This window comes from Magnolia sinica, chromosome 4 (assembly GCF_029962835.1).
Source record: "Magnolia sinica isolate HGM2019 chromosome 4, MsV1, whole genome shotgun sequence".
Classification (NCBI taxonomy): domain Eukaryota; kingdom Viridiplantae; phylum Streptophyta; class Magnoliopsida; order Magnoliales; family Magnoliaceae; genus Magnolia; species Magnolia sinica.
Window position 1 is genome coordinate 98,823,114 of NC_080576.1, and position 16,623 is coordinate 98,839,736.

At 39.6% G+C, this 16,623-nt stretch overlaps 1 protein-coding gene across 4 annotated transcripts in view; it reads left to right on the forward strand.

Annotated features, from left to right (window-relative positions):
• LOC131243479 (uncharacterized) overlaps window positions 1-16,623 on the forward strand; it is a 49,858-nt gene that overhangs the window by 14,985 nt on the left and 18,250 nt on the right. For all 4 annotated transcript variants that reach the window (XM_058242859.1, XM_058242858.1, XM_058242857.1 and 1 more), the window contains exons 3-5: window positions 4,502-5,977; window positions 6,549-6,895; window positions 14,278-16,106. In XM_058242859.1, the coding sequence (XP_058098842.1) occupies window positions 4,502-5,977; window positions 6,549-6,895; window positions 14,278-16,106 (3,652 nt within the window). The remainder of the gene's footprint in view (window positions 1-4,501; window positions 5,978-6,548; window positions 6,896-14,277; window positions 16,107-16,623) is intronic.

Sequence of the window (16,623 nt, forward strand, 5' to 3'; positions counted from 1 at the left end):
TTTAATGGCCGGCCGTATGGCCGTTACAGCCTCGTTTGTTTGTTTGTTTTTTTTTTAATTTTAAAGTAATGAGATTGTATTAAAAAACAAGCAGAAGAGAAAAAACAAGAGGGGCTGCTGAGATAGCAGAAGCAAGAAAAAAAAAACTGAAGCAAACTAGAACCTAAAAAGAGAAAATTAAATTTTTTAAGAGAGGGCACAACAGAGGCCCATTCGATAAGCAGCTGCTTTGCTCTCGAACCGACAGTTTGAGCCGAAGCCTGCACATTGTTGAAGCATCTGCCGTTACGGCCTTGTAACGGTCATGATTTTTTGTAAAGGGAGAAACTATATCGGCACCATATCAGATCATTATGGCTGTTACAGGCCTGTTAGGGGCCATTTTTTCAGAAAGGTTTACAGCCACTATCGCGTAACAGGTCCCACCATGGGCATCATGTAACTTTTTTTGAATACCATGTGTACAACAGATGCATCTTAAAAAAGACTGTACAACAGATGTGTTTATGATAAATGAAACACATGATGTAATGACATTCAGCCAGCTTTTCGCAATCACTTACACAGATGTAAGCTTTTGTGCATGGTCAAATTACAGCATATGAACATGTATCAAGCTGTTAGTTTTGGACAGAGATTGAATGACTGACAATGAATGGAAGGTTGGTGAATTTTTGCCACCCAATATTTGTCCTGGATACTGCTATGATACCTTCACTGTGCTTTGGACACTCTGTGAGCTCTTTGTATTCATCCTATCGATTGAGGGCAAAATGTCAAATATTATTCATTGGCTTAAGCAAGAATACCCTTGGCATACCATGGTGGATTTCGTGGACCATTTGCTGGAGCTGGTTGGTTGTTAGCCAATCTCCTGTTTTCATTAGGAATGCAGTGATATAGCTGGCTAATTGGCTAACCTAGTACTTGGGCCATGGCTGATGGCTTCTAGTCTTGGTCCTCTAACCATTCATTGTCTTAAGAGGGATTATGCGATCTTCCCTTGGGTCTTCAAGGCCACATGGTTCAGTTACCCAGACCAATCGATCCAATGTGCCCAGCAGTGAATGGCAGGTGTCCAAGAAGTATCCTTGATGGGGCAATCCAAGCCCTTCTGATGGTGGTTTTCAGATAGATGGTCAAGAAAATAACCACAGCAATTCAATGACAAAGCCAAAGATTGGATGACTATTATCCTCCAAATTGGGGGATGTTTGTGCCATTTTCCATCCATGGTGGGTACCATCAAACAAAAGTCTGGATCACCAAACCATGGGCCTACTCATACACACACACACACACACACATATATCCTCTAGTAGAGGATCATCTAATGCTCTTTGATTTGATGGCTTGTTCATTTGCGGGTGCCATGGGTGTTTGAGGAATGAGGTTTGCATCATGTGCAATGTTTGCAATATCGATAATATCGGCCGATATTATCAGTATCGCAGGTCAACGATACAAAATCCATAGGGAATATCATTGGAAAGGGCAGATTCTTGCGTATCGATGCTAATATCGCAATGTATTATTATGTATCGCAACGTATCGACGATATCTCGTGGCATTGCGATATATCAACATTTTTTTTTTCTTCTAAAGGGTTGTACCATGTATTGATGATATTTCTCGATATCGACAGATATCATTGACACTTTCCAGGAACCAATGTTTTAAATATCGATGATATCGGCCAATATATCCCACGATATATCCTATACCCCACCCGTGCTATACAAAACGCATAGGTAATGCCGATATATTCCACACGTTTGATTTGATGAGCAATTTCAATTTCCAATCCTTTTTTGTTGAAATCATGTTAAATAAATGTCAAGTTGTTACATATCCATTGTTTCTTCATCTTTTACATGAAAAATGATGGAGTTGGAGATTTGATTTCGATATCCATTGGTTCTTCATGTTCTCCATTTTTTTTTTCGAAATTTTCCTTGAACCAGCTGTCAATTGAGACTAATTTCTAAGTATTTAGGAGTATTTGATGAAATGATCATCACTTACACTATTATTTCAAAATTTGAGTGTAGGTGGTCCGATTTGGGGAACATTGAGGAAAATTTGAAATTTCCCCAATTTCTCCCAAATTGCTTGCAATGTTGCACTCCAAACATGAAATCAAGCATGTATGAGGGTTGATCTACTGATTCGTTCACTCCTTGTCAATCTTTCGAAAATAAAAATCATTTTTTAATAAAAAATTATTAAAATATTATTATTATTATTTTCAAAATTTCCTTTCAACCAACTGTCAATTGAGACATATTTCAAACTATTTCAGAGTGTTTGATGAAATGATCATCACATACACTCTAAATGTTATGCTTTCAATTTGAATATAATTGAATTAGTTCGGTCAGACAACACATAGCTTAGGACCCTATAAAAGGAAACCTATCATGCGGACTTCTTTTTTAAGATGTTATGATTTAAAAGTGTATATTAAGGTCTTTTTTAACAATCATTGAAGTTTTATTGAAAAATTCAACCATTTTCCCAATGTTTTCCCCATGTTTCCCAAAAAGTGCGATAAATTACATGATACAAATGATATATCCCATGCGATAATCGATACGTATCTGTATCCCAAGGATGTGATACATAACGCGATACCGATATTTCGAACACTGCCAGGAACCACAAATGGACCTTTAAAAAACCTTCGAAATCTAAAATTTTCTCCAATTTTCTCTAGTGTTCTCTCTTCTAAGCTGTTTGTGGGTGGATTTTGGTCCACCCCTTGCTTGGATTTTGGAGAAAAACCCACATTTGAAATCAAAATTAAGAATTTCTTGCATATGAGGCCGTTTCTCATTCGATGAGTTATTTTGTATTCTGATCCTTTTTTTTTTTTTTAAAAAATCATATAAAATCAGTGTGAAATCATAAGAAATTCTTGATTATTCATGTTTTGAATAGAAAATCAAGGATTTCAATATTCAATTTCGAGATTTGAGTGTAGGTGGCCCGATTTGGGGGAAATTAGAAAAGATTCAAAATTTCTCCAATTTCTCCCAAATTGCTTGTAATCTTACACTTTAAACATGAAATCAAAAATTTATGAGGCCCGATCTACTTATTTATTAAGTTCTTGTCAAATTTCAGAAAAAAATTATTTTTAATTAAAAATAATAAAAAATTTCACTTCTAGCAGTGGCCAATTGAGTTCAATTTCAAAATTTCACTTCTAGCAGCGGCTTGATCTAAATTTATTTATTTTTTCAAAATTTCACTTCCAGCAGCGGCTTGATCTACATTTATTTATTTTTTCAAAATTTCACTTATAACAGCAGCCAATTGAGTCCAATTTCAAAATATTTAGGAGTATTGATCATACATGGTCTAATTTCGAGATTTGAGTATAGGTGGCCCAATTTGTGAGAAATTGGGAAAAATTCAAAATTTCCCCAATTTCTCCCAAATTGCTTGCAATTTTGCACTCCAAACATGAAATCAAACTTGTATGAGGCCTGATCTACTGATTTGTTAGTTTTGTCAAATTTTGAAAAAAATATTTTTTAAATTAAAATTATTAAAAAATATATATTTTTTCAAAATTTCACTTGTAGCAGCGGTTAATTGAGTCTATTTTCAAAGTATTTAGGAGTCTTTGATGAATTGATCATCACATACACTCTAATTTCTAGATTTGAGCGTAGGTGGCCCGATTTGGGGGAAAATTTGAAATATCCCAAATTTCTCCCAAATTGCTTGCAATCTTGCTTTTGAATGAATTGGTTGTGTTTTCATACATGTCTTCTTACATTTATAAATGTTATGAATTCAATTTGAATATAGTTGGATTAGTTCAGTCAGACAATGCATAACTTAGGGTCCTATACAAAGGAAACCTATTTATGTGCATTTGTTTTGAAATGTTATGATCTCAAAGTCTGTATGAAGGTCTTTTTGAATATTCCCTGAAGTTTCATTGAAAAATTCAACCAATTTCCCAATGTTTCCCCATGTTTTCCAAAAAGTGCGATACATTACCCAATACAAACGATATATCCTATGTGATAACTGACACGCATCTGTATCCCAAGGGTGCGATACGTAATGCGATACTGATACTGTGAACATTGATCGAGTGTGCTACTCTCATGTTGGGATTGAGTTCTAGGTGGAATTTTACTCGTCATTTTTTCAGATTATTAAAGTTTTCTTCAGTCACAATCATATAAAAACCAAGCAATATAGATTGAAAACATTCATTGTGAAACAGTTTTATGTTGAAAAGAGGTAACTGGACTACACTGTTGAACTCCTTTAACCAGATATTGTAGCAAACTTGAAAATCGAGGCGCCAGAAACTCCTTAGAAATTTGCCTTTCAGCCAGTTTTCTGCCCCAGTTATGTTTTAATGATCTTCTTTGTTTTTTGGTTCTCCATATTTTCTTTCATTTTTTTGTTTTGTTTAAGAGATGTTCCATTTGGTTCGGCTTGATGTATTGCTCTCATATGCATGCTAATAATGTAGGTTAACAACCCCATTTTTGCACTGTGTAAAGCCGCAAGGTTGTTGATATACCCGACTGATGATGGTGAAATGGATTATTCAAGATTTGCACCCTCTACACCTTGTTTGTCCCCTGAGACACGTGTAAAAGCAGTTGCAACGTTGTTGTGCTCACAAGAGTTCAGACTTGCCATTTCCACTGCAATCAAATCCATACCAGAAGGGCAAGCAAGGGGATGCATACGGCAGTTAAAAACGGACATCACCGAATCTTTGGAATGGATGAAAATTAGTTGCTCGATCACTGTTGGAAAAGAACCGGCAGAAACAAATAGAAGTAGCAGCGGTGTGCTGGATTTAAGCTTGCGAGCTGAACTTCTAGGAAAAGGTTTATCTGAACTGTACACACTTATACTAGATTCTTCAACTGTCACAACTGGCAACAGCATTCTTGTTGGAAAATCAATAAAGGACCTGATGGCCACAATACAGGTGAGCTTGAGTAGTCTGGTGCAAAACCAATCAGACAATCTCAATGAGTTTGTTTTTGCCATTACAGGCAGGAGACTTTCCACTCAAAAGATGCCTGAGTGTGAAACCCATTCGATGATGGCAGAATGTCACATATCCTTTGTTTTTGTGTTTTTCTTTCGCATTTACATGTCCTGCAGAAGCTTATACCGGCAGTCAATTAGCCTCATGCCACCAGATTTGTCAAAAAGGGCATCTGCAGCAATGGGGGATTTATTTACAGCATATTCCGGAAAGGATTGGATAGAGAGGACTGACTGGGTTGATGGAGGATATTTTTCATGGATAATCAAGCCGTCCACTTCTCTTATTGCCATTATACAGTCTATTTCGGACATTTTTCTTCAGGACAATTTTTCAGGCTATGGACCCTTGGTTTATACACTTCATGCTATGGCCTGCCAGAGGCTTGTTGATTTGAATAGGCAGATAAAAGCTTTCGAGTTCTTACAGGAGAGACATGCACGGGTTGCCCAAATACAGTTGCTGGATGATGCTGGCTTACGTGTGTCACGCAAAGGAATAAAAAAGTGGGGAAAACATATCTTAAACTCAAAGCAAGAGGCAGCGGATCTTACGAGTTTCATAACAGGCTATCTAGCATTAATGTTTACAAAGAAACAGTCTACATCTGTTAATGGTGATTCCATTGGCATGAGTGAAGCGACACTGGGTACCTGTGAAGATGATGCGTGGGATTTTGGTGTTTCGTCTGTGAATGAGAAGTCACTGCCTACCGCAATTTGGTGGTTGCTGTGCCAAAACACCGATGTTTGGTGTCCTCATGCAACTAAAAAGAATTTGAAGAAGTTCCTTTCACTTCTGTTCTATCATTGCTTGTCCTCTGTGAGTAGTTTTGGTAGTCGTGGAGAGCCGAATAAAGAAGAACCTGGCTGCCTGAGGAAAGTTACACCGCACTATATTTCACTAGAACTTCTTGGCGACACTGCACTCTATGAAGAAACAGTAAGAAACTAAGAATGTATTATGAATTTTTTGTTTCTTTCTCTTCCTCTCATTCTTGCGATCATCTGATTCTCAGATCTCTGCCAAGCGTGCCCGCACACACACCGATTCACCTGCAACTTTACACATAGTCACAGGTTCCAGCCTGCCACGTGTGGGAGATCTGAGATGTACGTGAGGTGGGCTGCACCGTACAGATGACCTGGCAAAGTAAGGCTTGTCCAGTTGTCCACTCATCTGGCAGTTCACAAATGTATGTTGAATGTGGCCATTGACAATTTTTTAGAACTTTCTATTGTTTTCATAGACGTGTTGCTTGAATGAAGTGGGATGGACTGATATTTGGGCCATTCCGTTTACGTGATAGGGCTCACCTGATGCATGTCTCACAGTCTCAGATGTTCCACACTTGTGCACGTTGGCACGTGCAGCAAGTGTTGGCCTAGCAAAGCTCTAATTCTGGATTCTCTCTGCTCTCTGCTTCTTCCATAGTTGCAGGTGTCTCCTGTGTGGCTGATATTTGCCAAATTTTTAATGCATCATGTGATGTTTATATCATCTCCTTTCCTAGTTTCTTTGCAGGAATTTGACATCAAGGTTTTGCCGCATTCTGAAGAAATCGTTCTCACCTCTCTTTTTCCTGTCCTCTTCAAGCGATGTTGATTTTAATTCCTTGCCTGATTGGTCTGAGGTTTTAAGTATGCTTGAGAAAGCATCAGCAGTTGGTAGTACAAATGATACCAAACCCCATTCTGATGGTTGTTTAATGATGGAACTGGACCCCCTTCCACCGAATCGGCTTACTCTGGAAATCACAGCTTGTCAAAGTTTGCTTAATATCTTATGTTGGATGCCGCAAGGATATACAAATTCTCAATCTTTTGTGGTTTATGCAACTTATATTCTCAATATTGAAAGGTGAGTTTGGTTCTTCTCTTGAACTTTTTATTTCTTAGTACATGTTGTCTTGTACATTCCCCAAGAAGCTAATGTTTAGGCTGACACACTTGCTGAAGAAGGGTTTCTCAATCTTGTCTGTACAAGGTCTTGTATATTTCTTTTAGTAAAGCTTTTTGTCAGCTATTAAAAAAGTGGCAGCTAGACTTTTTCATTAAAGAAAAGAAGAGCCGAGGAGCTCTACAAGCTATACAAAAGCAGATAATCAGAAATCATCCAACAAAGAGGGTAGAATCAGACCCCCATGACGAGGCAAAAGAAGTCCTTATAACTGTGGATAACTTTTAAAGCCTGCTCCCAAGAAATAGCCAGTTTGTGCCTCTCTCGAAGACCTGCCAAGGTCTGGAAGCATTGTGGAAGACTGTTATTCCACTCTTTCCAAGCTTGCCAAAAGACAAACCCACCATGGAGTTCTCCTTTTTTCCTTTGCAATTTCCCTTCTGGGCTGAGAGGTAGCTAGAAATGGTCTTTGGCATCACCCATTGGATCTCACAGAGCCGAGTTAACTCACCAAATACCCTCCACAAAATCACAATGAATGAAAAGATGATTGACTGATTCACCATCTTTAAGGCAGCAGATACATCCATTAGGGTACCCAATTCCTGCTCCTCAATAGATTGACAGTAAGCACATAGATGCATTCATTAGGGTATCCAATTCCTGCTGCTCAAGAGATCGATGGTAAGCACTGTATCTCCCCCAACAAGCCAGCCAAAGCAGTTACCACTGGAGGGGCAGGGATGCTCCAAATGAATGCTGACAGAGTTTGCATCACCATGTTTTGAACGGTGATAAGGTTCACATACAGAGATTTGACAAAAAAAGTTTTGTTGTTAGTTGGAGTCCATCTCCATGTGTCTCTCACACCCTCTCTAATGTGTCAAACCAAACAAGAAACTCGGCGTAATTGTGAAGTCCGCAATTTCCTCATTGGAGAGATCCCTATGAATCAAGGAGACCAAATCCCTTGGCCCCCTGTTCCGCAGAAAACATGTGACGGCGGGTATCCCTTTCAGAAATTATTGAATGAAGGCAAGGAAACCTTTTGACTGAATGACCTTGACGCATTCCAGACATCCTCCCAAAACCTTAATTGCACACCATAACCCAAAATGCCTTCTACTGACACAGCAAAATCAGCTTTGATTTCCTTGACACCTTTCCATATATTAGGAAGCCCAACAAAGAGGAGATTCTAGGATACAGCTGCCCTTCTCCCTTCCATGCTTGCACCGAATCATCCTCCCCCATAATCCTTCCTTTTCCATTCCAAAACACCAAAGCCATATTCATCAGTTATGCACTGCATTCTGATATTGTGTTTGCATCGGTCTATTGTTACTATAATTTATTTTTGAGATTTTTACATATAAATATGTAGAATACACTATTTTTTTGATTAGTGGTGAAACTTTTATTGATAAGCAGCAAAGAAATACAACAGAAAAAAAACATATAAAGCACAGGTAGTCAATGACTCTGCAAGACGAATAAAAATAAAATCAAATCGACTGCATGGGAAGCCTCTTAAGAATCACTGACAACCTCTGTAGGCCTTGAGACCCATAACTCATTGCAATTTACCCCTTCCTTGACAAGCCTGTCTGCCTAGTCATTCGCTGATCGATGCGTATGATGCATTAATGACACCAGGGGAGCAGCAATATCTCTAGCCTCGTCCAAGTACCCTGCAACCCTCCAAGGGTAATTCCCAGATATCAGCCTTCTACTGATACAAAATGAATCCCCTTCCACCATCAAGGGCCTCCACCTATTCATTGCTGCCAATTTCAGCCCATGGAGTAACGCTGCTGCTTCAGCAGAATCGGAATCATTGAAATCAGATGGTCCAGAGAACACGACCAGAGCTTCCTCGATGCTATTTCTGATGGCACCTCCAGTGCCAGTAGGGCCTGGGTTCCCGATTGAGCAGCTGTCAAAATTAAGCTTAAAGTGGCTTTCTGGAGGGTGCTGCCATCTTATCAACAACTTGGCTGACCTCTTATCGCTACCTATAGCTTCATCCCATTTTGTGTACAGGAGAGAAATTGGGATGGATTTTAACTCCTTCACTTGTTTACCCCAAACCATGTGAGGGAGGAGATCTTATTGAATAACACAGAATTTCTAGCATCATGGAAAATCCTTGTATTTTGTTCCAGCCACAAACACCAAATCAGAGCCTTCATTTTGAGCTTCCACATAATTCTGTGTATGCTGCTCCATGCCTTCTTCCAGCTTGCTTGCAAACAGGTCTGGTTGACTCAGGCTTTACATTCCGAATTTGGCCTTAACCGCTGACCAGATTTTGCAGCCTTAAGTACAATATACTATTAAAAACAATATTTCATTACTTTAAATATTTGTGATTATGGCTTTTAGAAGTCACAATTCTGAGTCTTTTGACAACCTGTATCTTTATCCAGTGTTGAGATGTATCCTTGTCCAAGGTACACAACTTTCCAGATAAATAAACATGGCTAGTTCATGACTGGTTGAGAAAAAAAAAGGATGTTTGCACACCTTGTGTGCACCCTTCTCCACTCTCAGAACACATGCCAATCTGACTAGTGTGGTACATCTGACAGGGGCATGATGTGGCCTGCACCATGAAGATGACCATAGACTGAAATCAGGCCATCTGGTCATCGTGCAGGCCACATATTTAAACAATGCAGTCTCATACTCGTTAAATTAGCTGGTAGAGACAGTATAGTGTGTGAGTGATCCAGGGTTCAATCTCTGGTAATGTTACCTTTAAAAAAGAAAAAAAAGTAGGCTGTTGGTAAGTATTTTTAAGCTGTCCTCTTCTTGTATTGGGCTGGCCCATCTGATGAGTGGACTAGCCTGATTTTTGTGCATGGGGGCTACAATATGCACTGATCAGGTCATGCACCAGTAAGATTCCCACATGCTTGCAAAGTTGGCAGTTCTGGGGCTAGCAAACCTAAAGAATAAAAATCACACACACACACGCATTGAAAGATGATGATTTTATTAGATTAAAGGCTGAAGCCTAAAGAATACAAATCTATTTTTAATGAAAGATCTAGATATTACAAATCAGACCAAAACGGGAAAGGAGCTACTTTCGCCTATTACATTTGATGCTATCACCCATCCCATTACATTTAACTTGGCCCTATTGAACACCTCCAAAATCTGCCCACTCCAATTCTTGAAACATCGACTGTTCCTTTTTGACCAAAGGAACCAGATTCTGGCCAGCATGGAAAGCCTCCAGATTGCCTTCCCAACCTTAACCCGACCTCCCCCATGCCAAGCCAAAAGAAAATGCTCTCTGACAAAATCATTTATTGTTGGCAGAAGAAACAAATATAAAAATCAACTCTTGGATCTATTGGTAAATATGGACCCGGAAACATATCCTCTGTCTTTCAAGTAATTTAAATCATGTATCCATCTTAAAGGGCAGAACAACTTCTCCATAACATTCACCAGCAATTTTCTTTTCCAGATCCTTCTTTCGTTCTTTTATATTTCTTCATGCTAATGGAGAAAGAAATCTCAGAAAACGATGAATGGGTTGGTTGCCTTTGAGAATGAAAGCTTTTAACTGATGCAGCACCGATGACTGATGATGTGGTCTACTAGCAGCTATTTACCTTTTGATAACGAGTCAGTGATTTGTCCTGCCAAATCAACTTTCTTCCATTCTTGACTCTACTAATTTTGTTGTTCTTGACATTTTTATACATGTTTTTTGCCTGTTTGCCGAAGCTCTGTTGAAGCATTATCTGGATTATTTTTTTGTAGTTCTATGTCATGTGAACTGTCCTTTTTTTTGAGAGATGAAATAAACTTTATTAGGGTCGAAGCCAAAGAAGCAACAAGAATCAAAGAAAAGAAAAACTATACAAACCCACCCAGCTGCCTACCCACATCAAACTACAAAAAAAACCACACAGAGAAGGCCTAAGAAAACCCCGCCCTGAAAAGTCTCCCCTATGCAGGCCTTAAAGAGACCCATTCTGAAATACAAACTAATACCAAACTAACAAAGAAAATAAAAACTATACAAACCCCACCCAGCAGCCTACCCACAGCCGACTACAAAAAACAACCACACAGAGAAGGCAAAAGAAAACCCTGCCCCTGAAAAATCTCCCCTATCCAGGCCTTAAAGAGACCCACTCCGAAATACAAACTAGGACCCAACTAAGGACTCCCCAAGCTAAATGATTCTCGTTTCTAAAAGTGCTGCACTTTCTTTTGAACCAAATCAACCAAAGAAACAGCAGAAGTGCCAATTTCCACTGCGAGCCCCTAAGGAGCCCCCATCACCCCCATACCAAGCTCCGAACAAGGATTCAGTCAACCCTGGCATCACCCTGGAAATGCTCACCTCTCTAAGAATTCCAGACCAAACAACCCTGGTGAACGCACAGTGAATGAACTGATTAATCAAGATAGTGATTATTAATGACATCTAAGGGTGTGTTTGGTTGCACAAAATACCATGAAGTTTTCAGGATACCTTACACCAAATTAGACTGGTTAATCATGTAATTTCATGATATTTGGTGCAACCAAACACACCCTAAATCATTAATATCTTCAGTAAATTGTTTTTGTTTTAAACTTCTGTCCTTTCTTGATCCGTGGCTTCACTCAATCAGTTACAATATTTATTTCCAACTGGTCACAATGTGCACTTTAATTTATGCTAGACGGTACCTTAGGTAGTTTACTCTACCCTATAATTTTCTCAAAGTGCGAAGTCGTGCTTGTATTAGTATTACCTTATACTCATGACCCATGTATTGTCTCCTTATCCAGGCCACTTAGAACATCTAACCTCTAATTTGTTCTCTAGGTAAATAAAGAGAGAATATAAAAAAGGAAATATCAAAGTTGCTATTTAGATCCCTGAATTTCATCTGTAATGTTGGATCTTGTGCAGCTGTAGCATCAGACATCTTGTCCCTGAAAGCCTCGTCAAACTAGTGCCAGTTCTCAAAATCTCCCTCAAAAGCTTTAAATATTTAGGGGAAATAAGATTCCTGCAGCTAGAGTGAGCCACAACAAAAGTTTGTGGGCCCCACACCAAATTTGCCTGGGTTCACCCAATTACTTGAGTATTTGAAGAGAACATAGGTTAGGGTTTAGGCTTGTTGTTTGGGGTTGGGTTGGCTTAGATTTTGGGTTGATTTAGGTTGGTACTTGCAAATTCCCACAACAACAATGGAAAATGAGACCCCCTTTTCAACGATTAATCGAGGCAATGGTCAGGGTTTCACAGGAGGTGGCGTGTCTACATGCACAAAGCTGTGCTAGGTTTCCTCCATCCCGAGCTTGGATCAATGAGGCTATCTCACCTAACATCAGTCATCACCCATGCAACCTTGAGGAACTCTAAGAAACTGATGCAAGACATGAAAATTAAATATGATACGCAAGATTTTAGGCTTTAGATCATACTAATTTAGAAACAATCACAAAAATTCCATATCCCACATAAAGTCAAGCATTCAATAAGGGGAATCTACGAGAGTCCAAGCCTACACATGTTAGGGTTGGATCAATTAAAAATTGTAGACCAAACAGTGCTCAAAGGAGAGTAGATTCATCCACACATGCAAAAGATTATTCCCCAATCCAAGGGATTCACATGTTTTAATTCGGGAAAACCTATGGTTGCAAAAGTGGAATAGAATTTGGGATTTAGGATTATCTAAGGTTAGGGTTACGGAAATAAGGTGAGAGAGGAGTGAAATAGAGGAGAGAGAGAACCCGAGATATTCCACACATGTGGATAGCGGCTGGGTCCAGACGCACGTGCGTGGGATTCTGCCCGCATGTGTGTGGGGCCCACGAACCCAAAAAGGGAAAGCTTGGGTCTAGTCGGCCAGGGGTGGGCCACCCACACACCAAATCTCAGGCCGATCGGACGTCCGGTTTATGCACAGTGCTCCGCTGAAGTTTTGGCCCTCCTGCAGGGCCTGATTCTGCAAATCTGCTCTAGTTTAAGGATTGACTGCAAAAGGGGGTGGATTTGGAGAGTGGATGGATGTGGGAGATGATGAATATAGAGGGTATGAGGTGGGGCGATTTGGGATGGGTGTGGCTTCGCACCTTTCGAAGAAGGGAGGGTTTCACACCCAATTAGATTTTCACAACTCAGAGAATTAGAGAAGCAGAAAAACGCAGAATTTTATTCATAATCTTTAATGAGAAAAAACCTACAAGGGGTTGCCTATTTATAAGAAAACCCTATATCCCAAAAGCCGCGCCATGTGCGCACACTATTACTTAGAGACGAAGTAACAAAAATAACAACTAATCAATGCAATCTAAATTATTCATGATGTTTCTAATAACGATAATAGCCAAAATCCAAAGTCCTAGATTATATAGGGTAGTGGGCCACGATCATGAGATCCAATGGTGGGATCCACATGATGATCGGGTCCACTCCAAGGAACCATAACACAATCATCTAACTAGGAGGCCCTCCATGGATGTCGTCATCGATCCAGATCGATGGTGGGGCCCTCCTCCTTGCATACGTCCGTAGGGGTGCGTGCGTGTGCGCGTGATGTCCCCATCAGAAACCCACCAAATGTTCATTGCAAAAGAATGGTAGTGTATAAACAAATGGTTGACGGTTTCCTCATTCCTCATGCATAAGCATCAGCCATTTGTACTAAACATCACTATGTTTTTCAAGTGTTCGATGGTGAGAACACCATCTTTGCCAACTAACCGCCCAAACATTGTTTCTAGTGGTATTTCTATTATTAGTCAATGGTCTTGAAATAGTTGTTTATGTGGATAGCTTTCTAGTGATATGGGAACTATGGTTCTATCAGTCCATATACTTTCCTTGGGAAATATGCAAGTCAAAATTTTGTTATCGTAAATGTTAGTTTATTGGTGTCTCTACGTGAAATCATTGTAGATGAAAATTTCTCATGCATCACAATCCAAGGTGTGCCCACCAAATGGGCTGTTCGGACTAGTGATAGAACATAAATGATGCACCATAATATCATGCGAGTTGCATTGTATATCTAGCCAACTTCATGCTGATCCTTGATTTGAGGATCTTCATTGTCATCTTTGTTATCACATATGTTTCTTATTCTACACATATACTAGGGACAGCTGCGAGAATGAATATCATAAAAGAAAAACCACAAAAATACATGCGTTAACAGGCAAGAGATCCACTTCAGTTAGATCTGTGATAATTTTACTATCTGCGTATTATGTCAATGCTAATGGGTCTTGAAAGTACATGGTATTTGAAAGTCTTTCTTTCTAATTTTTCTTTTTAAATCCTTTCATTGTAAGAATCCAGTGCTCTTTGTTTCCAGGCTTGTGGTTACCAGTTTGTTAAGTTGCCAAGGTGAATTATTTGCTGGCAGTCATTATGAGTTCTTCAAATTATTTGTGTCTTGTCGGCGGGCCTTGAGATATCTAGCAATGGCTTCAGATGAGGGGAAGCTGGAGGACAGGCAATCCTCACTTACAGAGATACTGTTTGGGAGTACGTTTTCTGCTTTATGGCTTTTGAAATCAGTCTCTGAGGTGGTTGGATTGTTGCATTCATTTTCTGGAGAGGAGCATTGTAGGCAGGTGAAAGATATGATCTTCTCATTGATGGATCATACCTCGAATATATTTTTAACATTGAATGAAGGCCAAATGAGTGTCGCAATCCAGTCCCAAGCATACAAACAAAGCCTTAGTGAAGAATTACCTATTCAGAACCAGGGGAATGAGCAGGATAACGTAATTGCAGCTGATCTGGATTCCAATTCTTCTGAACGTTTTAATGCCTGGAAATGCTTGGAACTTGTTGCGGAAACTTTGAAGGAGCAAGCAAGAAGCCTACTTGATACTAAGTTCATAGGTGGCATAAATGCAAGTAATTGGAACAAACTATCTTCCTTGATCTCTTGTTTCCAAGGTTTCTTATGGGGCATTGCTTCTGCCTTAAATGAAGCAGATGAGGCAAAAGGACACTCACCCAAATGGAGCCTTGGCAATGTTTCTGAATTTATTCTCTGTATAAATGTGTTTGAGGATTTCGTAAATGTTTGCTTGAACACGTTGCTTGTAGATGAAAGTTCAGCATCCGAGAGTTTATGTGCTTCTTGTAGACTCCCTGATATTGATTGCATGAACAAAGCCTTGAGCTTGCAGGCGACTTCAAGGACCACAGTCAAAAGTTCTGGTGGTGAAGATGAGATTTCTCCTGGAAAACAGCCAGACATGGGCATGGCAGATGGAATGGATGACCACTCCGCATCTGATGCAGAGAATGAAAATGCCACAAATTCAGGAATTAAATTTACTAGAACTTTTAGCTCAAACAAACAAAGGTTGAAGTCAGTGCTCACAAAGTGTGCTGTAAATGTTCTGAGTGAGGCTCACAAGATTGATTTATTTGAGTTACAACATTTGAACAGGCCTTTTTTGCGAATATTGTTGAAAGGTGAACATCCTGAAGTAGCGTTTTCACTCGGACAGCTCTTCACCACATCTTCAGCTATTCTTAGGCTGAAGCATCTAATATCCTCCCCAAAGGTATTGAAACTGCAGATTGACTGCAACAAATGTGTGTCAACCTCAATGGTTATTCTTATTGGAACTTCGCATTTTGTTCTATCGGAGTTTGCAGAAATGGTTGGGAGGCCACACCCATTCTCTTTGGTTTGGTTAGGTGGCATCATAAAATATCTGGAGGTTTTAGGTAGTTACTTTCCTTTAACCAATCCTGTCTTAACTAGAAATGTGTATTCCAAGCTGATAGATGTTCATTTAAGGGCCATAGGGAGATGTATTTCGTTACAAGGCAAATCAGCGACTCTAGCATCACATGAGATAGAATCAAGCACCAAGACACTTCAAGCTCAAGAAGGATCATCTGACAATTGTGCACCCTCTCTTGGTCACAGGCACTACAGCATCAATGAATTTAAAGCTAGGCTTAGGTTGTCGTTTAAAATGTTCATCAGAAAACCCTTGGAGTTGCATCTTTTATCAGCAGTACAAGCTTTAGAAAGAGCCTTGGTCGGGGCGCAGGAAGGCTGCAATATGATGTATGGAATACATACTGGTGGTATAGATGGTGGAGAGGTTTCTTCTATGGTTGCGGCTGGAATCGACTGCTTGGATTTGGTTCTGGAATCTGTCTCAGGTACTTTAGATTATTAAAACTTGAGATTTGCTGAAGCAATTCACATGGGGAGAGATTGAAGAGGTGAATCAAGGCAAGGTGCCAACTCGTCACATGTGTGAGTGATCCTTGAGCATGCCTGGTCCGCTCTGCTGGGCCATTCACATCTAATATAGGGGGTTGGTGATTTTCTTTTTGACCATCCATTTTTCTCATACGACTGTGGCCCACCTGCTGAGTGGATTGGCCTGATTTTGGGCCAGGGCATGTCTTGGCCCTCCCAATGATTGGCCTTATCTCTCACATGAGTGCGATGTTGGCAATGGCATGCATGCCACAATTTGCCTCTTCATTTTCTCCATGCTAATTGTTGTACCATTTTTATTATGCGTTTTTTCATATTTCTGTGTCAATAATTGGGAATTTGCTATATCAGCAGCCTCCTCCCTTGTTGTTTTTTTTCTTCTTTCTATTTAATATAATCTCGTTATCTTTAAAAAAAAATAAAGAAAAAAATTGGGAATTTGCTCTGTTACCT